General features: G+C 37.3%; 1 protein-coding gene across 1 annotated transcript in view; it reads right to left on the minus strand.

The window, feature by feature from the left end:
* sugct (succinyl-CoA:glutarate-CoA transferase) overlaps nucleotides 1-25,575 on the minus strand; it is a 144,650-nt gene that overhangs the window by 103,912 nt on the left and 15,163 nt on the right. Inside the window, exons 7-9 of the mRNA XM_084102440.1 lie at nucleotides 23,792-23,883; nucleotides 20,005-20,148; nucleotides 6,719-6,814 (exon numbers count right to left, since the gene is read on the minus strand). Coding sequence (XP_083958566.1) covers nucleotides 6,719-6,814; nucleotides 20,005-20,148; nucleotides 23,792-23,883 — 332 coding nt within the window. The remainder of the gene's footprint in view (nucleotides 1-6,718; nucleotides 6,815-20,004; nucleotides 20,149-23,791; nucleotides 23,884-25,575) is intronic.

The raw sequence follows: 25,575 nt of genomic DNA on the forward strand, positions 1-25,575 counted from the left end.
AGGTGATTAAAACAAGATAGGCCCTGGTTCATCGTAAATCTTGCATTTCGCAACACACCTTTGCTTCTTTTCTCGTGCTGTTCTACAACCAGCGCTCAAGATAGATGTGAGAGAGTTGAAGCGTAACCAGCCTTTTAACTTTCATCTAGAAAAATTAAGAAATAAGACGTCACCCGTTAAACAGCGAGGTCGACTGGTAGAAGGATAGCTGGAAGATACATGTTTCTTCAATGAGCGGAGGTCCATGTGGTCGGCCAATAGTGCCTTAAGGACTTACTGAGAAATACTGTTCTTAGTGTCCCGCTGCGGACGAAACTACACCCTAGCCATTCAAGACGTTCCACTGGTTGCCCCTCGTCAATAAAACAGAGAAAAATCAAACGGACAACATTGTACGTCACACTGTGAACATCTGCCGACCAGAGCCGACAACTAATTCAGAAGCTGTCTTCAGTCTTCCTGTTTCATACGTGTTACATGATGCGATATGAACGTCTGCTGGGTGCGAGTGGCGTGAAAACGGGGTCTGATGTTTATCCCGGGACAGCTGTCAGAACATGAAAGGCTCGTAGCTCGTTAAACTTAAGTGAAAATAAATGAATTGTTGTGAATGACAACAGAAGAATCATTTAAGAAAGGTCTTTGGTCTTAACCAACAAGTAAACTGTTGTGACCAACTGATTTTTGTTCTTTAATATTATGACCACAAGACTTTATTCCTGTAGGGTCACGTTTGATTTGGTAACGTTGTGGTAGTTTTATTGCCGTGACTGTGCTGTATAGATGCCACATGTCAGTGTGATTAAAAAGAAACAAATATATACGGTGAGGAAAATAAGTATTTGAACACCCTGCTATTTTGCAAGTTCTCCCACTTGGAAATCAGGGAGGGGTCTGAAATTGTCATCGTAGGTGCATGTCCACTGTGAGAGACATAATCTAAATAAAAAAATATCCAGAAATCACAATATATGATTTTTTAACTATTTATTTGTATGATACAGCTGCAAATAAGTATTTGAACACCTGTCTATCAGCTAGAATTCTGACCCTCAAAGACCTGTTAGTCTGCCTTTAAAATGTCCACCTCCACTCCATTTATTATCTTAAATTAGATGCACCTGTTTGAGGTCGTTAGCTGCATAAAGACACCTGTCCACCCCATACAATCAGTAAGAATCCAACTACTAACATGGCCAAGGCCAAAGAGCTGTCCAAAGACACTAGAGACAAAATTGTACACCTCCACAAGGCTGGAAAGGGCTACGGGGAAATTGCCAAGCAGCTTGGTGAAAAAAGGTCCACTGTTGGAGCAATCATTAGAAAATGGAAGAAGCTAAACATGACTGTCAATCTCCCTCGGACTGGGGCTCCATGCAAGATCTCACCTCGTGGGGTCTCAATGATCCTAAGAAAGGTGAGAAATCAGCCCAGAACTACACGGGAGGAGCTGGTCAATGACCTGAAAAGAGCTGGGACCACCGTTTCCAAGGTTACTGTTGGTAATACACTAAGACGTCATGGTTTGAAATCATGCATGGCACGGAAGGTTCCTCTGCTTAAACCAGCACAAGGCCCGTCTTAAGTTTGCCAATGACCATTTGGATGATCCAGAGGAGTCATGGGAGAAAGTCATGTGGTCAGATGAGACCAAAATAGAACTTTTTGGTCATAATTTCACTAAACGTGTTTGGAGGAAGAAGAATGATGAGTACCATCCCAAGAACACCATCCCTACTGTGAAGCATGGGGGTGGTAGCATCATGCTTTGGGGGTGTTTTTCTGCACATGGGACAGGGCGACTGCACTGTATTAAGGAGAGGATGACCGGGGCCATGTATTGCGAGATTTTGGGGAACAACCTCCTTCCCTCAGTTAGAGCATTGAAGATGGGTCGAGGCTGGGTCTTCCAACATGACAATGACCCGAAGCACACAGCCAGGATAACCAAGGAGTGGCTCTGTAAGAAGCATATCAAGGTTCTGGCGTGGCCTAGCCAGTCTCCAGACCTAAACCCAATAGAGAATCTTTGGAGGGAGCTCAAACTCCGTGTTTCTCAGCGACAGCCCAGAAACCTGACTGATCTAGAGAAGATCTGTGTGGAGGAGTGGGCCAAAATCCCTCCTGCAGTGTGTGCAAACCTGGTGAAAAATTACAGGAAATGTTTGACCTCTGTAATTGCAAACAAAGGCTACTGTACCAAATATTAACATTGATTTTCTCAGGTGTTCAAATACTTATTTGCAGCTGTATCATACAAATAAATAGTTAAAAAATCATACATTGTGATTTCTGGATATTTTTTTTAGATTATGTCTCTCATAGTGGACATGCACCTACGATGACAATTTCAGACCCCTCCATGATTTCTAAGTGGGAGAACTTGCAAAATAGCAGGGTGTTCAAATACTTATTTTCCTCACTGTATAAAATAGCCGAACTCCCTTTGAAGAACTACACTACCAATAATCTTGACAAGAGGATCCACCAATCAGAGTCACGAAAATGACCATCACGCCAGCAAACAAATCAGTAAACAGCTAAATATCACTTTCCTACATTTTTAAACTACTTCAAAACTACCATTCAAAAGTTTTTGGTCGGTAAGATGTTTTTGAGAAGTCTCTTCTGCTCACCAAGACTGCAGTTATTTGATCAAAAATAGTAATTTGTGAATTATTATTGCAATTTAAAATAACCGTTTTCTATTTTTATATATTATGAAATGCATTTTTTTTCTGTGTTTAAAGCTGAATTTTCAGCATCATTACTCCAGTCTTCAGTGTCACATGATCCTTCAGAAATCATTCTAATATGACGATTTGCTGCTCAAGAAACATGTATGATTATTATCAAAGTTGTGCTGCTTCATATTTTCTTCATATCCTTGCTGAATAAATGTATTAGTAAAAAAAGTAAACTTTTGAATGGCAGTGTATATAAATTTGTACATTTCTGATTGTTTTGCAATATATTTAAAATATTTTGTTTTTATAATTAATGATTATTCAAAAGTTGGATATCTTCCATTGATTACAAAATGTGTAATTCTTTATGGCATGAGTACTTCATTTCCTCAAACAAGTCTAGTAACTTTGTCTTTGGGTTGAAGCAAAATTATAAACAAAATGTTTCAAATAGCTTCAAATCAAGTTTGTAATGTAATCCCTGTGGAGAAAATGAATATGAAACAATAATTTAGTACTAAAATACAGTAACGCATACTACAGTAATAGGTTAAGATAAGCAGAACTGAAACACTGATCACCAACAGGTGCAAAGCGGTTAGAGATGCCAACCAACCCTGTTCATGACAATTCGTAAGTATCGTACAAGACATTTTGTAAAGAATATGTACAATCTGATTCATATGAAAACAGATTTGTAGGTAAAACTTCACAGTGAAGGTCCATCCCTAAACTTAACCCTCATGGGGCAGATCATAAAACAACGTACAAATGACTGTAAGAATTCGCAACCAATTCACCAAATCATAACATACTAATGATTTGTCATTAGCCTGTGTGGATCGTAACATTACGAGTCTGACATGTAGCATCATTTCTCTCAGTGAGGCTGAAAAGCTTTCAGATTCAGAGTCAAAGTCACTCTCAGCATGACTGGAAACAACCTACTGACATGTCAGCTCATGTCCATTAACACTAATATTATTATTAAATATATATATAGATATATTTTTATGTGTATGAGATTAATACACTCTGACAGCATAATCTCATATAGAAAATGTGATCATGTTTTTATTAAACTAAAAAGGGTTTTTTGTTCGTGTACCAACAGCAATATTTCAAAATAATCCACTTCACTGACACTGAGAGCATGAATATAATATTTTCTTTATTTCCATAGATTGCTGGCCTACTACGAGACGTGGGAGTTTGCTGGCTTGACAGCTCTTTTTTTCACTCCTCTCCTGACTGTACGTACCAACACTCACATGCTTTAAAGCTGAGCCGCTTGGCATCTCAAATGAGCCTAATACTAACAACAACAATCACCACATGAGTACAAGCAGCTCCAGAAAATAATTACACATTAAGTAAATGCAGTTAATTTGTATTAATCACTTGGATAAACAAACAGTAAAATGAACATTGTAAAATAAAGTGAGTCTGTTTTCCTCCGAGAGCGGATAAAGTCTGGCAGAACGAACACATTCAATACCAGAGATGTCGTCATCCGACAAAAATTCTATCAAATTATCAAAAAAAAATCCTCCCCATGAATAATTGTCAAAAACAAACAAAGGTTTGTATGTTTGTATGCACTGGTCAAACAAATGTTTGTATGCACTGGTCAGTCCTTTCTAAAACATCATTACTCACCGCAGAGGAGTGGCAACACATATAACCGGACTAGACTCGACAGAACTTAACAGAAACGCTGTATTGTGGCTTCATTACCATGTATTGACTCAACAGGGCAAACAAATGATGATGATACATAAGCAATAAGGGTCTGAGATTAAGTGATCAAAATTGTCTTTTTTTACTTGAAAATTAAATTAAAGAGCCAATTTTATGCCCTTGTACGTCTTAATTTTGTTTTTGGGCTCTACTAGAATAGGTTTTCATGGTTGAATGTTCAAAAAAAACACACATTAGCCCTATTCAGACAGGACTAGTTTTCCAAATGTAGTTGAGTTACAATTCTCATCACCCGGCGTCTGTGATTTTATGTTCATGAATCGAGCAGGACAAACATCTCTGTGTTTTATTAGAGAGGTGGGAGTGTGTGTTTTCTGTGGGCGTTACAGAAGGTCATCTGCTGTGCTTGCATGCATCATGTATGAAGTATATAACTTTTATTTATCATTAAAACCCATTTTAAATAGACTTTAAATACGTTTATAGAAGTGTCTGTTTATAATAAACCCACATAAGTGAGCAGAGACTTAATGTATCTTACACATTAAAACGGATATTAAAATAATTAACATTCTTCGCCATTACTGCGATTTAGCTCCATTTATAAATTTTATAATTACATTTTTTCTTCAAATACCATCCCTGTTGAAATGAAATGAAAGCATTCAGAAGATTGGTGTGCAAACGGTAGCTCAGGTAGGTCAAAAAACACATGAGGAGAAGCGTTAGTATAATACAATATCGGCAATCACAGACATTGGACGGGATTAGTTTTCTCAGAGGACCGTTGAGTTTGCCGAAAAGCAGTAGGTAATTTGCCCTGGAATTTTTACGGAGGTTGTGTGAGAAAAGCACAGACTTCGAAAGTACGAAGTTAAAGTACGTCTAAAACACAAATTTCTCTAATGTCCCCCTGGAAAACTAGTCCCGTCCGAATAGGGCTATTGTTGCAGCTCGTCTCCGCCCAGTCTGTCAGTAACGCTCTGTTTAGTCCCTGTCTCTATGAAGCCCCTCCTTCTGAAAAGCACACTGTGCTCTGATTGGTCGGCTGCACCAGTGTGCTGTGATTGGTCAAGCGCTCCGAGCGTGTTTGGGAAATGTCCCGCCCCTTACCATAACTGTGAGTTTCAACACACTACTAACTAACTCAACCAGGCCTGGTCCCTTCATTTTGCGTATGCCATGGTCAGGAATTATTTAAATAAGAATATTGTGACGTGTTCGTTCCCGGAAGAAAAACTCAAGACTACAATGGAGGTGTTTCAGGGAGTTTCAGGAAACAGTGCACAATGATAATATTAACAACTCCCTTTGGAGTGACTTTGTAAACCTTTTTTCATGTTCAAACAGCAACATTATACAATAAAGAAAGCTGAAAAGGTAAAAAAAATTAAGCACAATAGGTTTCTTTCTTCAGTGGAAAAGAAATTAAGTTTTTTGAGGAAAACATTTCAGGATTTTTCTCCACACAATGGACTTCAACGGCAACCAAATTGTTGAAGTCCAAATCAGTGCAGTTTCAAAGGGTTCTGCACGATCCCAGCTGAGCAATAGGGTCTTATCTAGCGAAAAGATCGGTCATTTTCTAAAAAATATTTAAATTTATATACTTTTTAACCAAAATTGTTCGTCTTGTGCTGGTCTGCAATGCGCCAGGCATTACGTAATCACGTTGGAAAGGTCACGCGTCACGTCATCTATCTAAGTTATTTGTCTGTGCACTCCGGTTCAAAAAGGCAGGGAAGGGCGAAAAATTCCATCTCATTTTCTCCTCCAACTTCAAAATCGTCCGACATCTTTATGTTAATTTATTATTATTATTATTTTTTTGTGACCTTTCCAACGTGATGACGTAATACGTGACGCATCTCAGAAATGGTGCAAGACGGGCATTGTGGTTAAAAAGTATATATATATATAATTTTTATTATTTTTTTATTTTTTTTAAATGACCGATCGTTTCGCTAGATAAGACCCTATTCCTCAGCTGGGATCATGCAGAGCCCTTTGAAACTGCACTGATTTGGACAATTTGGTTACCGTTGAAGTCCACTGTGTGGAGAAATATCCTGAAATGTTTTCCTCAAAAAAACGTAATTTCTTTTCCACTGAAGAAAGAAAGACATGAACATATTGGATGGCATTGGGTGAGTAAATTATCAGGAAATTTTCATTTTGAGGTGAACAAATCCTTTAAAATTAAATGACTCCATTTTTAATCTTTCAACATTTGCCATTGAGATATCACAGGCAGCAACAAATACTCAAAAGCATTACAACTTTAAGCTTATGATATAAATGGTAATATATTTGGTAAAAGATAAAGGTACCTGATAAGGGACAATGCTCCCATGGGCCGTTCCCCATCGTCTGGCCTCTAGACCAGCGTTGAGGTAGTTGGCGGCAATGTGAGTTAGACACGCAACCTGGAGACATATTGAAGGAGACAAAAGAAAATAAAGTTTTAAATCTTGAGAACTGTCAGTAAGCTCACTATACCTTGCTGTTCTGAGTTTTTTGTTCTGTTTTTGTGACACAGCAGTTCATGTAGCCGTGCCATGGAACGTTCCTGGAATCCACTGTTATTCTGGAAAACTAACCAACAAAAACTTTAAGAGATGGACTAAAATCAAACAAACATTTACCAAAAAAAAAAAAATCATATAACATTTCAGATTCAGCAATCATCTTGGTTGCAACATTTGAATAAAGACGTTAAAAAAAGGCGTTGGCTTTTTTACGATGCCCAGGTGATTTCAGATCAGAAGCAGCGCAGCTGAGACAATATTTTGCGATGTGTAACGGTGTACCGAGAGGACGCTGAGAATGTTAAGGGAGGTGGAATATTTTGTCAGATCAAAGCATGTCGGTGATGATTTAACAGTCTGGACACAATTGTTGTACACCTTCAGCTCCACACATTCATCACTTCCAGCAAGTTTATTTCCATGACGTCTTACACTGAGGCGTTTGTTTACCAAAACATTGGTTTCAGTGTTTAAACTGCAGGAAGCGATCTCATTTTTGTCCATATGCAAGCATATAAAAATCATTTATTAGGTCAACGATAAATCACATTGGTGACATTTCTTAAATCTGGTAATACAATGCTGTGAACGTTTAGCTTGGGACAGTTTTGATATGTAAATAAAACAGATATACTGTAAAAATATATAAGTATACTCATTTATTAGGTCCTGGACTGAACCAGAGACAAACTGAAAAATGTGTAATGCGTACAATCCACTTGGATTAAGTGCATCTCATTAGATAATCAAAAACTTGTGTTTAAAAATCAGGTGTTTTCTTGAGAAATCATTGTCATTATTAAGAATATGTGACCCTGGACCACAAAACCAGTCACATGGGTAAATTTTTCACAATTGAGATTTATAAATCACATGAAAGCTGAATAAATAAGATTTCTATTGGTGTATTGTTTGTTTGGAAATTTGTTAGGAATATTTGGCTGAGATACAACTATATGAATATCTGGAATCTGAGGATGCAAAAAAATCTAAACATTGAGAAAATCACCTTTAAAATTTTCCATTTATGTTCGCGATTGTGCTGCATTCACTCACAAAAATAAATGTTTTATAGATTTACGGTAGGAAATGTACAAAATATTTTCATGGAACATGATCTTTACTTAATATCCTAATGATTTTTGGCATAAAAGAAAAATTGATAATTTTGACCCATACAATGCATTGTTGGCTATTTCCACAAAAATACCCGTGCGACATGTGACTGGTTTTGTGATCCAGGGTCACATATATCGAATTATAGACAGGACTGGTTGCCCACTGAAGCAGGGTTGAGTCTGGTCAGTAACTGGATGGGAGACCTGGGAAAACCAGGCGTTCCTGAGGCCAGCCTGTGGTCTGTGTGGGTCCTAACGCCCCAGTATAGTGATGGGGACCCTACACTGAGGTCCTGACTCTCTGTGGTCATTAAAAACCCAATGGCACTTCTTTAACACCAGTATATGAACCTGTAAGGACTCTCAGATCTTCGTAGTACCACAAAGTAGAACTAAAGATTCGGTGATGCTGCTTTTAGCCGCTATGCTCCCCGCCTCTGGAATAACCCTCCAGAGGAAGACGTGCTGAAAATATGAATAGATTTAAGTCTAAATTAAAAACATGTTTTTCTTCATTTTTAATTATTTTGTGCCTTAGTTAATCCTTATAAACTTTATTTGTATTCCTGTATTTTACTGGGTTTACTATCTATTGTTTCTTTCTTTTTTTTTTTCGCCTGTAAATCACTTTGAACTGCATTGATTTGTTTGGAAAAGTGCAATATAAATAAAATTTGCTTGCTTGTAAAGAGTAGGGGTGTAACCTCGGTGTCCTAGCCAAATTCCCTCCATTGGCCCTTGTAAATGATGTCCTGTAAACCCCCCATCAGTCTCTCTGTGTGTGGCGAGCGCACTGGTGCTGTTGTGGATGCTCACACTGGTGGTGGCTGAGGAGAGATCCCGGATATGAGTGTAAAGCGCTTTGGGTGTACAGCAGTACATAGTAAAACGCTATACACACACACACACACACACACACATCCATCCATCCTTCAGCCCGCCCCTTCGTGCACCACAACCTTTTATTTTGTTGTGGCTTAAAAAAATAATAATAAAAGAAAAGATTTTTCAACATAAACAACCAAACATAAGCTCGCATTGCATCGTGTCAACCCCAAGTATCTACTAGATAAATTAATACTATATTTTTTGCTTTCAAATAACATGAATTCTCATTTATTTTATTTCCCCCTTTTTTAACATACTCTGTTTTGACAGCACTTCACAAGGTGGGTACACAGTGTTATTTATTACTTAACACATTATTTATATACTATTATAGTATTTATTAATATATTAACATTAATTTATTAATATTTATTCATGATTTTATATTTTTAATAATTAGCTTTTTATGTTCTTAGTTTTTATTTGTAAAGTTTTTTGTAATCTACACGGTTTGTAATTTTTTATTAGTTATTAGTTTATCATATTTAAATCATGTCATATGTATTAGTTTTTTTTTTTAAGTACTTCCATTTAACTTTTTTATTTAAATTTGAAGTTTCGTAATTTTAGTACTTCAGCCTAAACCTTTTACTATTTTACTTCAAGTTATTTTTTAGTTTTTATCTAACATTTTCTATTTATTTTAGCTTTATTTCTCTTGTGAAAACAATTGTAAGTGTTAGTTTTAGTTAACACTAACAACACTCCCAATGGCTTTATTAATGAATGTGTCACCTGATATGTATGTGCATAAATGTATTTTATGTATAGTATAAATTGAGCTGTCAAGTTTCAAAGGTGCTCTTCATTTTTATTTTTTGACAATTTTGACCAGGTTTGTTTTTTTCCTCATTCAAGCCAATGAGAGCTATACTTGTATGGCCTGGGAACAGCTGGATCCGTTGGGCCACTGAGTGAACTGACTTGCGTTACAGAGACTGAACTCATGTTATTTCCCAGCAGACTTCAAGACAAGAGGAGTCAACACTCTATACAACACTTCTACGCAACAGAAAGATAGAGCCAAGAACATGAATGAGTTGGTATAATATCAAAGGCAAAAAGGCAAGTAGCATGTTGTTACACTCATAGCTCCTCGTGTGAAGTATTCACCACAGATCTTTCATTTAACCTGCGATAAACGTTTACAGGGTAGCAAGAGGTCGCTGAATATCACTGTTCTCCAAATCTGCTACACACATGTTCTTCTAGCCAGAAATTTTCCAATTAAAACACAATAGAGTAGCGCATCTCAGTCTTCTCTCCTGGGCTCGGAACTTGTTCTTGGCACAACATCTAAGAAAATGTCAAAACTTTCCAAGCTGTTTCACTCAAAACAAAAACCAAAGACATACCCAGCATAATCGTCGATACTTCTGTTACCTTACTCTACCCAGGCGCTGTTTCATTAGATAAAACAGTGCGTAGTAATAAATAAAAAAAAACAGTATATAAAATATTTTCCTATAAAATATTATCATGTGTAATTTATTGTTAGCAAAATTACTTTTATGAGTTCTAAAGTCTCCGTTTCACATTTCTGTCTTTATGTTGGCAATTTGACTTTTCAACAAACAGCTGTTTATTTTACGATTGACAGTCATAGAATTGAACTTAAGGGCTGAAAAAAAAAAAAAAAAATCGTTGTTGATTTTATTTTTTTTATTTTTAAATAAGTTGCAAACTCAAAGTACAAAACTGCATTCCAGAAGGAAAAGTCTGAACGTGCACATTTCCCTGCTACAGATTATAGCAGGGATCGTATCGCATCTGCTGAGATTCTGAAGTGTGCAGTCTGCTTAGTTATCACATAAGGCCAAAGGAGATGATGAGCAAACAGATTTAAAATAAATAAAAGAACAAGGACGGAGAACCACAAGTTGGGCAACTCTTTCTAAGTGTAAGTGCTATAAGCAAGTTCTTGCTCATGGTTATTTATGAAACATACAGGTCAAAGGTCAATGCCAATATGGTATACTTACTGTAGTATAACAGGGCTCGCAAAATTTCTAAATTGCTGGTAGCCCTTCGGGCAGGCACTCTTCAGATTTTGGTAGCCCGAAATGAATTTTACTAGCCCATATAAAAAGACTACAATTTTTAATGTAGAATATTGGTTAGGAGTCAAAACAATGAATCAAAAACTTTTTCAAAACACAAATATCAACAAATATGCATCTGGTTCTAACTGAACTGAAATGTGTGTGACCAGTATGGATCATGAATCAGTCTGTGTGTGTGGCTCAGCCCCCAATGAGGGTATGATAAAAAATAAGTAACTCTTTAGTTTAGGGTCTAATACTCACTATTAACTTGTTTCATTAACATGCAGATGGCAGGGTTTTTTCATCACTGAGGTCCCGAATATGAGATATGCTAGTCAGGGGGGTCGGGGGCAAATTTTTATTTCTCTGATCTACATATGTGCATTTTAAGATGTTTTGAAGGCCAAAAAAAATGGATAACAATAGCTTTAAAACCATGTAAGTTGGCAGCTGATTATTTTTCTCTCCTCATCAGCATCACACTCCTATTCTCTTAGTTTTTCTCTTGCTCTGTCTCTTCCCCTCCTAAAGCTGAGCCTTGACTGATATAGGCTTTTCATTTCTGTCTATCAGTGAAGTAAACAAAGGGTCAACTGATTGATTTATGAATCATTTTCTCAGATGCATTAATTCACTGAAAGCTACTAGGAAAGCTAGGTAGCCTAACTAAGTTTATTAAATTCATTCACAATATGTTCACATTCATTATTGATCTTATTCCTAATACAGGGCCGTAGACAGGGCTTTATAATCAAAGAGGTCCTACATTTAAGGTTATTAGGGGGTTCAATTTTTTTATTTCTCTGATATGTGCATTTCAAGACGTTTGAAGGCCAAAAAAGGATAAGAAATAGCTTTAAAACCATGTTAGCAGGCAGTAGATGATACCTGCTCTCACTTCTTATACATCACTCTGTCTTTTTCTCTCAGTCTCCTCATCTTGCCCTGTCTCTTCCCCTCCTAAAGCTGAACTTTTTTAATTTACTGAAGGCTACAAATTGTATATTAATTCTCAACATGTACACATTCATTATTAATCTTGTGCCTAACATGAAAACGGCTTTGTTAATGCTAATGTCCCCTCACAATGACAGTAAACTAATTATTAGTCACATTACATAGGCCTATTTTCAGTTCAAAATGGCGAAATTCGACAAAAGTATATTCATTTGCCTGATTATTTTTGTCATTAGTTTCACATTTATGACCTAAAAAAGCTATCAAATATGAAATGTTTAGTTTAGCTACTTACATCTTATCTCGCACTTGACCGTAAACTGAAGCGTCGAGTCGCTCTGATCAAATTCGCGCTCAGCAGCTTCTTGTGAACATAAAGTCCGCCTACTTTGATTTGATTGGTCATCTAAAAATTTCTGACATTGACGAGCACCACAGACCAATGAGTGACAGACCAATGAGACTCAGATGAACACACTCACACACAAACACACACACCCTGTCCTCTGTTTCTGACGTGCGCGCTGCTCGGCGCCGCTGCGGATTGAAGATGAAGAACGCGCTGAATCTGATTATAACAAGACTGAAGCGAACACTATTTCAGATAGCCCGTCGGGCAGGCCGGTTATGCATTTTGGTAGCCCGACTGGAAAACACAATAGCCCCGGGACGTCGGGCAGGCGATTTTGCGAGCCCTGTATAAGGATAGGTATTGACCAATTTCACAATTCAATTTCAATTCACAAGCTTGCAATTTGATTCATTTGTTTACTAGCTGTTTTATTGACGTTTTTCCACAGTTGAAACACGGATTGAACGATTACATGAGACAGGAAACATTTCAGTGAGTTGAACTGTTTCTTTCAAAATACCTTCTGATGTTCATTCATGTTTTTTGTGCTATAACTAGTAGTAAAGCAAAGAGATGCAGCGATCTGTCACTCCACAGTAAAGTAACTCTCGCCAAAATTCAACCTAGGGTCTTTTTGTTAATCTACCCGAGGCAATCTTTCGTTTAAAAGCATAATTAGAATGGAAACGCCACTTTTAAGTTTTACCGTATTTTCGTTTTCAGTCAAATTGGATTTGAATGGGAGTGAATGGGGCACTTCTATGAAGGCATTAAAAATCGCTATTTTTAAAACACTAAGAAGGCTCGACACAACATGAAACTTTGCTCTCAGTATCACCAGGGGCTCTACATATGAACTCCAGCATTGAGAACATTGTTTATATACACTTAAATATATACATGCATGTGTGTGTATTTATATATACAAAATAATTATGCACAGTACACACTCATATATTATGTGAACACAAACTTTTATTTTGGATGCGATTAATCACGATTAATCATTTCACAGCCCTAATAGAGACATTATATAATTGAGTTCAAGAATAATGATTTCCAAACAACCTAAGGTTTTAACAGGACACAAAATGCTGCCCATAAATACCAATGTTTGCATCTGGATTAAAGGAAACTGTGGTGTGGTTATCTAATGCCCTCAGTGCTTTTGCTATTTCAGAGAACCTATTCATTTGCTGAAGGGTTAGATTCCTGCGACCACAAGACGATCAGTGAGGAATGTTCGGAAAGAGGCGGAACACACTTATTTCTGCCAGCTTAGGGTCTACCGCCACAACCGTGACCCATCGGCCCTTCAGCCCAAAGATAAGACACGTGCATCCCATAAATTCCTGCCAGCCACTCTCAATCTGATGTACATGAAGAAATCCTACACTAAATCCAGCACAGTCATCGAGCAGAGCCTGGATTTCTTCCTCCTGAAATTGGAAGCAATTAAAAACGTATGAGGGGTACGAAAAAAAAAAAGTTCCAAGAGAGAATGTACTTGAACCACAACAGACAATCACAAACAATCGGATTATTGGAACCATTTCTGGAAACCACATCCTTCATTCAAGCTGGTATCATTCAGGGGACGAGCGCTCTCACTTGTTAGCCCTGCACAAAGGTTTTGCGGTCTCATGTCAAAAACAAGAGTTGGACGTGTTGTGGATCTTCTGAGTGATCTTTCCGGAAATCTAATGGGACAAGATGACAGACTTAAAACACAGCTCTTCACAAGGCCAGAGCAGGACAACAGATTTAACTCAGATGCCTGATTCTGAACCCTCTATTCATTTGCTAGGTTTATACAGAGTCCAAGGCTCTGCTCCGAAGCACAGCTGCCCACAGGCAACACTTTAAGGCCTTTGAAAATACCTTCTTTTGGCCAGGATCTAAAACTGCATTGCATGTATTCTTTGTGACAAGATCAGTAAAAAAAAAAAAAAAGACAATTACAATTGATGCAATACCGATGTGTAAAGATAAAAAGTTCAATCTAATTAGCCTGGAAATCCAGACCTAAGTCTGAAAGATGAATGGTCTGGCGTCGACTAATGAAGATCGGCCAGCTCGAGGGGCGGCACCAAGCATGCGTTTGAAAATCTCACTGCACGCAATTGGATAACACTACGACCAATCACAACAAGCCCCATACGCTTAGCTACCAGCGGAGCTAACTGGTAGATTAGACTCTTGCCCTATCCGGTCGGCAAAACAGCAAAAACGCCCTTCTTGCAAAGGAACGATTCGAGCGGCGTCTTCTGTTCCTCTTTTAGATAAAAAGCCAAGTCTAACTCGTTCATTGTAGCGGCCAAAGCCGTTTCAAACAACTGGTGTTCATCCATAGCCATCTTGCAATGTTTACTAATGACTTCGACGTCACAGCGCTGTCGTCACCTCGCCTCTGGCCCGTCTATATCACATAACCCGATGTGATTGGTGCAGCTCGGATACAAGGGCATATTTAATGAGCATCATTATTCAACGCCAGAGTAACTCGCTGAGCAAGTTCAACTTGTGCTCTCGCGAGAACTCTGGATTACCAGGGTATTATTTTACCCAATTTTATTGTGTTATGTACTGTAATGTTATGCATATCATATTGTTAGCTTAACACTATGCTAGTGTCAAACCAGGAGGTCAAGTTAACCAGCCCCTGTTGGTAGACGCATTAACTCAATTTAGGTTCTAAAAAGCATCTTTTTCTATTGACCACCATTCAAAAATAGCTGTTATTCTGACATTTTCTTCCCCCACATACACTAATGTTCAAAAGTTTGGGGTAGGAATTTATTATTTAAAAAAAATTCAAAAAGGACACATTAAATTGTTTATTTTGTTACAGAAGATTTCCATTTCAAATAAATGCTGTTCTTTTGAATTTTCTATTTATCAAATAATCCTGAATCACGGTTTCCACAATAATATGAAGCAGCACAACAGTTTTCAACATTGATAATAATCAGAAATGCTTCTTGAGCATCAAATCATCCTATTGGAATGATTTCTGAAGGATCGTGTGACACTGAAGACTGGAGTAATGATGCTGAGAATCCAGCTTTGATCACAGGTATAAATGACACTTTACTATATATACACATAGAAACCAGTCATTTTAAATTGCAATAATTTTTCACAATATTACAGTTTTTACTGTATTTTTGATATAAAAAATGCAGCCTTGGTGAGCATAAAAGGTTTCTTTCAAAAACATAATGAAATCTTACTGTCTCTAAACTTTTGAATGGTAGTGTAAATTGTATTATATTATAATATACCAGTATTATTTTTTTAACAAGAGCATGATCTCTTTTTGTTGGTCTTATGATTCCCGTCAGCTGCTTTCAACACCACGGCTCAGGACAGTTGCTAATGAATTTCCTGCATTTCGAGAGTGATTAGTCAAAGGTAATTACAGCTCATCATGATTCAAAGACGGCACATTTCCGGCATACTTCCGGCAGGTCCTGCATCTCCCGAGTGAGCACATTTAAGAAGAATCCTAACGGATATCCTCCCTGCAACAAACAAAGCATGTTGCAATGTTTCATTACCAGATTTTTGAGGATATTAAAAGATTGGAGGCCAAACAGCAAACACCCTTTTGGCATTAAAAAACTATTGTCGGGATTTACTAAAGACACACAAAAGAATTTGCGCTGAAAAGCCGTGGACAGCTTTATTTTTTGCGGCTGAGCTCATTGATCATTATGGAAATAATCGAGTTGTGTTTGTGTTCTTTAATTTGCACATCGTCAGTAGATCACGCACAGAACTTTCCACTGACTCCCATCGGCGCTTTTATGGGATTGCTCTCTTACGCTAATTTGACGCCTGTTTAGTAAATCTGTCCCAGGTCTAATATTGAGGGATTTTTTTCTTACTTGCCTTAAAATTCTTAACTGTAAGAGTTCAATTCATAAATAACACGGGCACAATAGCTCCTCAATCCCTCCACATCCTCAGTGATCCGGCATGGTGTCAAATGTCGAGTTACAGTGTGTCATACTGCAAATCTCGAAGCGGTTCAGTTCAAATAAACACGTCTTTTGAGTTGTGGACACTTCTAATGCGTGTTTGCTTCAGTAACCCTTAACAGTTATTACATGACAATTTATCCTCCCTTATTTTATTTCATGTCAAAGCTTCATGGAGGAAACACTTTTGTCATTCTGCATAAAATGAAAAACATGTTTGTTGCGTACAAATATTTATCTATCAAGACTTTCTAGAATTTCTGCTCAGAAACCAGACACATCTGATGAGGGTATTTGAGGATTCAGGTAGTTACTATGGAGAAAAACTCAACAAAATCTTGTTAAGTGATCCTACAGATGCAAAAGTCATTTGAAAGAAAATTGCTATACTATACGTCTCCATCCCAGCCTTTAGGTTTTCAGTAAACACATGCACAGCCTGGTAATTAAGAAACAAGAAGGGAATATAAAACATTCACCAAGTGAACCAATGTCTTCCCTCAGATTTATCCTGGCCGTAACGAGCGGTGAAGTCTGTTGAACATCAACGTCAGCAGACAGCCACACACACGCTCATGAACATGTAAACTTAGCGTCTCACACTCCATTGATTCCCATGATGCTAAACTCTTGGCGTCTCGACCGGCTGCTTGCGGTGCTGACGTCTTCTGTGCGAGAGCTGCTATTTAGATCCCTTGTAATCTTGCATTTCCTAGCAGGACGGGCAGACGAGCCGTGGTACAAGCGGCATGAAAGTTTTTGAAGTCGCTCATTCAAAGAGCAAAGGGAAAATGGCAGGCGCAAATTACACATTTGTACATTTGTAAACGGTGTGCTATTTCCTCACGCAAGGACAGGTATTCAATGGTCTCAAAAACTGATGGCATGACAGGAAAGCCTACTGCTACTTACAATACATTTAATACTTATGAATTAGCTTTTAACGTGCCTAAACCAGCATTACTTACGACAGGGACAAATTGAGCTGAGTCACCCCTTATATAAAGAAGAAAAAAAAACATTCATCCATAAAAAATACATCGGAATAGTCCAAGTTTAAAGTGACCACATGAATTGGAAACTTCACTTGAACTTTACTTAAAAGCCGTGAAAGTTGTATATTTTACACTAAAACGATATTCAAGGTGAAAAATCGTAAGGCATACAGTACAAACATTAACAAATCTTTGAGACAAAAGTATGACAAAAACCACAAAGTCAAAACTATCAAGCCATCACGGTAAATTAAACAGTGCATGCTGAGGTCTAGTAGGGACCACGATTGGTTTATACGCTTATGCCGTTATGGAGAGCGGATTTATTTATACTGTAAAGTAAAACGTCCATGTTTTCTCTGGAGTACTGAATGGGTCAGGTTAAACTCACTTCCAGGGAACTGCATTCTTTCAGGCCAAAGACACACAAAAAAGAAAGGTCTGGTTCAATTTAAAAAGTTCATTTCATGCATTGGGCAAGAGACAATAACAACAGTTCTGAAATCTGAATATGGGATACTTCTAAGAGCTGAATATTTCATCATGTAGATATTGTATGAAGTATTAAAGGGGACATATCATGCCAAATGCACTTTTTTAGCCCTTAAATGCATTTTGTTGTATATTTGGAGTGTTTAGAAGTACAGAAAAGTTGAAATTGTTCTCTTCAGGTGCTTCGTTGATATCTTTATATTCTGTTTTGGTCATATTTTTCAACCTGTTCCGATTTTTCTGTTCTCTATGACGTTTTTTGAACTATTACGTCACAGTATTTGCAGCGGAACTGCCAAATAAGGACATTGACTTCCGGCCCATCACTTCGAGCAATCCGCCATTTTTATTTCTCGCTGCAATTTTGTAGTCCAAGCTAAAGGATGCAGAAGTTACGAGAGGGTAAGTTAAAATGTTCGGTTGTTGGATGTAGTAACCCACACGCTTCATTACACCGTCTAATGTAGATGAACTGCCGCACGTGACAGGGCGCATGTTTAACTGAAAGAACTCAGCGCTCAGCGCCGTTCTAGAATAAGCCACACCCACTCATTAACATAGAATTTGCATGCAGGTTGTCTTTGAAAATGAAAACGAAAATGAAAACTGTGAAATAAAAGAGGAATTAAAATGAAAACGAAAATTTACATTTGTATTTGAATTGTGTCACTATTATTGCGTGAGTGTTACTAAAGAGCATTGTAAAAACTGTATTTGCAGTTTCTTTTTCACGTTTGGCTTTTCATTTTAATATTGGCAGTCTTGCCTCGAGACTGTAGTGAAAATGAAATGTGAAATCACCAATTGCATTTTATTTTTCAATTTGACAGGGATAATGCTGTGAAAATGAAATCATTTAATTTCATTCTCAATTTTGTCACATTTTTTGCATACAGTTTTCTGTAATGAAATCGTTAATCTGGTTTTAATTTTCATTTTAATCATTTTATTTATTTATTTAAATTTGGCAGAAAATGCCTTCCATAGAAAAGGGGCCTGTGGAGCTATAATAATGAGGAATTCAGACCCAAGCATTGCAGTTCCGCTTTATATAGACTACAAATATATGATTTATATGTAAAAAGGAACAATTTAAAAGCATGATATGTCTCCTTTAAATACATCAAATGTAGTCAGTGTTATTGAACTGTCAGTTTAAGAGCATGAAAGTGAAGTGATGTTCTATATCTGCAATTCATTTCTACTCTCAGGTTTCAGAAAATGACTGGATCATGTTAAAGAGGCTTTCAATATTTTCTTCTTCTATGTGCCAAGCATGTATGCTTCTATATACATTTCTCATTCAGGAAAATATTTTATTATGTTTTATTGAATTTATGGAAACTCATTAAGCTTTTGAGCAAATGCAAATGCAAAAAAAAAAAATCCAATCCTGACTGACATTACTATACATTATTACATTATCTCTGGTTAGTTACCGTTCAAAAGATTAGGGTCTGTAAGTTTATATATATATATAAGTATTTTGTGCTCACTAAGGCTACACATGTTTGATAAAAAAATACAGAAAAAACAGTAGTGAAATATTATTACAATTTAAAATAACTGTTTTCTATGTGAATATATTGTAAAATGATGTATTCCTGTGATCAAAGCTGAATTTTAGCATCATTACTCCAGTCTTCAGTGTCACATGATCCTTCAGAAATCACTCTAATATGCTGATTTGCTGCTCAAAAAACATTTATGATTATATCAATGTTGAAAACAGTTGTGCTGCTTAATATTTTTGTGGAAACTGTGCATTTTTTCAGGATTATTTGATGAAAAGAATGTTCAAAAGAACAGCATTTATTTAATGTGGAAATCTTTTGTAACAATGTAAAAGTATTTACTGTCACTTTTGATCAACTGAATGCATCTTTACTGAATAAAAGTTTTAATTCTTTCCAAAAATAAATCTGACTGACCCCAAACTTTTGATTGATAGTGTACTTACAAAATAATGTCATTAATGGAGGTGAAATAGTTTATTTTATTATGCGAGAATAAAGCGACCGCAGAGCAATCAGTTGCCTGGAACTAGAACCAATTATACAGTTTAGTGTCATTATACAAGAATATCTGACTGCAGAAACCATTTCATAATCACATATAGCTTTTGAAAACAAGTTAAATATTTGTAAGCATATTTACAAGTTATTATTAAAAATGCTTAAATTAATAATGGCATTATTAATTGTGTTATCAAATACTTCCTTATATTTGACTTGTATAATAAATGAGTGTTGTATTACCTGTGAAGACAGAAGATTGCAGTCTACATGAAGGCCTCGTCCTGTCTTCTGTCTCTGAAGCAGAGCGGCCATGACGGCTCCCTGAGCGTACAAACCAGTGGCCAGATCTGTCATAGCGACCCCTGGTCTGACTGGATCCCCATCCTTAAAGAAGAAGCAGTTAAATAAACAGGAGATATATGACCTAAAATAGTGTGTAATATTTAAAGAGGACCTATTTTTCTTTTTTACATTTTCAGCTTTTAGTGTGTAATGTTGCTGTTTGAGCATGAAAAAGCTCTGCAAAAATACAAAACAAGTCCCTCCAGCGGGAGTTCTTCTCTATATCAGTGTCACTGTTTCTGAACTCCCTGAAACGCCTCCATTGTAGTCTTGAGCTTTCTTCCGGAAACGAACACGTCCTCAAGGGGTGGGAGTTAAAGGGTTAGTTCACCCAAAAATTAAAATTCTGTCAGTAATTACTCTCCCTCATGTTGTTCCAACCCCGTAAGACTTTCGTTCATCTTCAGAACACAAATTAAGATATTTTTGATGAAATCTGAGAGCTGGATCACTCCTCCATAGGCTTCCATGTTATTGAAACTTGCCGGCCCAGAAAGTTAGTAAAGACAATGTTTAAAATAGTCTTTTTAAATAGCGATCTGAAGAGCTTGAAGCCACGCTCAGAGCGCAGTTTTCCTCCGTGCGTCTGTTATGAGTCAAAGATCTCCTTCGCTAGAGCTGTCAATCATATTATGTGATCATAACTCCCGACCTTCTGAGTTCTGCACATAAACCACTGAGAGGAACGTGTCTACAGATGAAACATGAAGCCAAATAAATCTATGATTACGACGATTATGTTCTGTATGTGTTTTTCATGCGGCTCGGGGTATTTTTATAACGATAAAGAATGAGAAAAGCTTTCATGAGAAATGCTAAGCAGTAGAAGCATTCAGTTTATTATAAAACACTACAAATAATGCACACCTAACCATTATTTAATCAAAATCCACTTTAGATCGCAGTCAGAAGTTATTACATGCCCTCGATGATGGTTTCTGTGTAGTACCAAACTTTATTTATCTTAATTTACCATTGTATGTTGTGCAGCGGACGAGGTTAAAGCCAAATGGGAAAACCTACGAGAGACATACATGAGGAAAAATTATTTAACTTTTTAGCTTTATCGCGTCGCACTCAGTGTGAAAGGGCCTTTACGCAAAATAAAGGGGCGAGTTAGTTAGTAGTGTGTTGAAACTTACAATTATGGTAAGGGACGGGACATTTCCCAAACACGCTCAAAGCGGTTGACCAATCACAACACACTGGTGCAGCCGACCAATCAGAGCACAGTGCGCTTTTCAGAAGGAGGGGCTTCATTTAGACAGGAACTAAACAGAGCGTTACTGACATGCCTTGTACAAATACCCACAGTTGCGGTCTTTGCACTTGACCACTTGTCTACTTGCATAGACACACTTATAATCTTGCAAAAAAATGCAAGTGTTCACAAAGCTTTTATTTATTATATTTTCAATACTTTGCATTTTAAAATAAACTTCTACATGTCCGTTCTGTAGTCGCTATGTAACTAACAGAAGAATTTATTTTACAGGGTTCTTGCAGGTTTCAGTTAGTCAAATTTAAGACCTTTTTAAGACATTTTAAGACCATAAAGATTGAAATTTAAGACCTACACGACGCATTACCAAATAAATGTTAAAATCAAAGAATTCATTTTATTTCAATGAATTCAGTAATTGAAAAAGCATTAATTTAATGTACAAATAAATCACATTAGCAACCTTCCTCCAGACCCAACAACGCGTGTCAGAACAGAATCAGATATAATTTTTTTTTATAGAAAATTGTACTTTGCATATTACCGGTATACTGTAAAAAAAACACACATAATTAGTTGATTTTAGTTGATCATAGTTGATAATAACTAGAGATGAAATGGCATGAACATTTAATTTCATGATTATAGTGACAAAAATGATCATGGTTATCACAGAATCCTGTTCAAAAAGTATTAATACTACACAATGAAATCAATTCAAAGTTTTATGTCGAAAACCAGCAAATAACAAATAAATTTAGCATCAATATGCACTTTTTGTTTACATAAACATTAAAATAATACCATTAAAAATTAACATTTTAAAAGTGTTGTGCATGTTATATACTAACATGTACAAGTTAAAATAAAGGTTTGACAAAAAAGGTTTTATAAAAAGATAAACCTCACATATTTCAGACTTTAAATAATTGTTCATAAAAAGAATGAGTCCAAAAAGATAAATTACTGACATTTACAATGCACTTTAGCTTATCTTTTATTATTAATAGTAAAATTAGGTCCGATTTTCCCGTGGCGTCTGTCGTTGCTATGCAACCGTGCCCTGCGTCTCCACAACGACAAAGAAGTTTTAGTAGCTAATGGATTTTCCACCACCGAGAAACGCTTGCTGTAGCTCTGCTACAAGATTCATTTACGGAGAAGAGAAAGACACCCGTAGTGTTTGGGTCAAGGGCGTAGATTTGGTTTGAACATTGGGGGGGTTGAAGTTTGGGTCTGCATATTTTTCATGTGATCATGGTATAAATATTGGGGGGGTTGTAATGCATAGATTTAAATATTGGGGGGGTTATCTCCCCCCCAACCCCCCCACAAATTACGCCCCTGGTTTGGGTGCACCCCCATCCTTGATGTTGACTGAGACAGCGCCTGGAAAAAACGAGCGCGTCGCTTCTATTATGAGCACGCTTACCGCGCGCCTACATTTGAACGAACTTGAGCGCACAAAAGACGCGATATGTGAACGGCCTCTTGGCGAGCGACCTCCAGTCAGGCCGCGATCGACGTGTTGGAGACCCCAGCACTAGAGCTCCGCTTTGTAGGCTACGACTCGATACTTTTTGCTACTTTATAATAATTTTCTGCAGCCAGCGTTTCTGGAAATAAACGAGGGTAAACACTTTTTAAGACCTGACTAAATGAAATTTAAGACCGCGGATGAAAATATGGCCGTTTTTAAGGCCTTAAATTTAAAGTTCAGAATTTTAGACTTTTTAAGACCCCGCGGGAACCCTGATTTTAAATTTAAATTTAAATTATTTTTAATTTTACAAATTTAAAATAGTAATGCTTTTAATTAAGTGATAAAAAGAGTTGCAAATGTTGTACAAAATAGGCCTACACACACCAGACTCATCTTTGCACCAATAAAATGTGCAACACTTTATGTTTTTACTAACAAATTATATGTATCTAAATAATTAAAATTACAGCGGAATGTTTTCCTCGACATCTCGCAATTTCGGGGCACATGAGTTCCCGAACATAATGCATGATGGGATACGCTTAGCCTCGAATACCGCTCCGAAGCAGTGTTCGAGATAGTGAGGGTTTAGTGTGCATTTAGGGCACTGCACTTTGTCATTTTTAAGACATGGGACAGTCTTGCGCACTTACAGTCGCGTGTACGTGCGCTCAAGACCGCAAGTGTGGGTATTTGGACAAGGCAACAGACTGGGAAGAGTGGAGCAGCAACAAAGGAGAAAATGTGAAAAATAATGTGTTTTTTGAACATTCAAGCATGAAAACCTGTTCTAGTAGAGCCCAAAAACTAAATCAAGACATAATATGGTCTCTTTAAGACGAAGTGTGTGGCATTTTTTCGATGTCAAAATCAGTACTGGGGTTTGGGATGGTATCTGTTTGCTCTACCAATATTTGGCACTTCGGTGATGCTAGAAATGACTCACTTCACCTTTAAAGACATCAGATCATTGGCCTCACCTCAGGACCAGTGATGTGCATCATACCAGACACCGCAGACGCAATGGAGTCATATCCAGGCTTGTGAGACTCTGGGCCCGTCTGTCCATATCCTGAATAAATTAACAGACGTTGTTAGTGATTATGTGTGTGAATGATTATCAGATGGAAATGTGCATACAGCTCACAGTTTTGTGTAACATGAGCATGTCAGAGCTACAATCTCCAGCATATTCTGTTGCCAGTAGGGCTTGATTCGGGCCTGTGTGCGGCTCTTAGAAATCCCCACAGCTGAGCACACACGTCCAGAGAGAATGTGGGCAAAGACCCGATTACATTTCTATTATCATCAGAGAAGTCAGATTAATTCGGTTCTAGGAACTCCACCATAGTTCTAAGACTTTGACTCACTGGAGGTAAACATCCACGGATGTGTTTATTTCCTTGGCAGAGGTATGGGTGGCTTAAGGAAAATCTGTCATGCTCTAGTATGCCTTCTAGTCAGTGTTTGTGCAAATACATTTCATAAACCAGTATCACTTCATAACATTATCCCTCTCTCTTTGCTTTAATTAGTTGAGTATGCTAAGGCAACCATCGCTATTATTATTGCTCATACTCAAGTTTAATTATGTATATATTGTAGTGTGTATGTTATATATATAAACACTATTATTAACAGGGGTGCACATAACTTTTTTTGGTCTGGTTCTGAAGGGAGCACACGGAGAGCACACTTTACACGGCACACTTATCCTACAAGCTGTCGTCATCACTTTCCTCCGGACTGCTCTTCTTTTCTCTCGAACATGGTAGATGATGATGATGATGTTTTTTATTTTATTTTTTATTAACATTAATGACACAACAGCAGGAATATTAGGCTGCTGTCACTTTAAGACTGAATGCACGGACCAAATATACAGACACGCATCCGGTTTCTTTCTCAACAATTCAATTATGACATAACCAAGAGAATACTTGCATAGACGGGTATTTTGACATAATTTTGTGTGTATGTGTCGGTTCAAGCGCAAGTAAATGTGAAAGAGGAATCAATTCAGTGTTCGAGGGCTGTCTGAAACGAGTCTCTCTCTCTGTAGCTATGTTTCCATCCACACGTTTTTATCCGAATGAAGTGATATCGAATGAAAAATGTCTTATGGAAACAGTAAAATTCGATTGAATTTCATGAATATCAACTCAAATGAAATACGTTTGGTCTCATCGGATTTTATCTTGATCGATATACGGCTTATGCGATAAATGCTGATGGAAACGATCATTTGTTGGTAGATGGCGCGATCCATTTTTGTCTAGCAAAACTTTGTTCGCAAATGTTTGGTTGAATGTTGTGCGATTCGGTGCGAAAATGAATGGAAACACCTTAAAATGTTTCAAATCAATTCGATATACCAATTTGATCGCAAAACAAAATGTGACGTCATTACGCACAGGTTTTTATTCGCTTTAAAGCCGTTGGATGGAAACACTCTTTCACCAGCTTTATTTGCATGAGTTTTTTTTTACCGAACTTCAGATAATTCGATTGACAAGTGGATGGAAACTTAGCTTCTCTCTCTCTCTCTCTCTCTCTCTCTCTCTCTCTCTCTCTGTGTGTGTGAGGATGTGCGCACAGATAACAGCGTGCAAGTCCCGATTTTTGCCTCTTCTTCTGCGTATAAAATTGTTTGAATGTGTAAATTGGCAAGACAAAACACGTCCAAATGATAAACTTTCACTCTATGATGGTTAAACTTAGCAGTTAATGCACGAATCACATGCGTGCCGAACCGTTGGACCTG

This window comes from Abramis brama, assembly GCF_963993115.1.
Source record: "Abramis brama genome assembly, chromosome: 24".
Taxonomy (NCBI): domain Eukaryota; kingdom Metazoa; phylum Chordata; class Actinopteri; order Cypriniformes; family Leuciscidae; genus Abramis; species Abramis brama.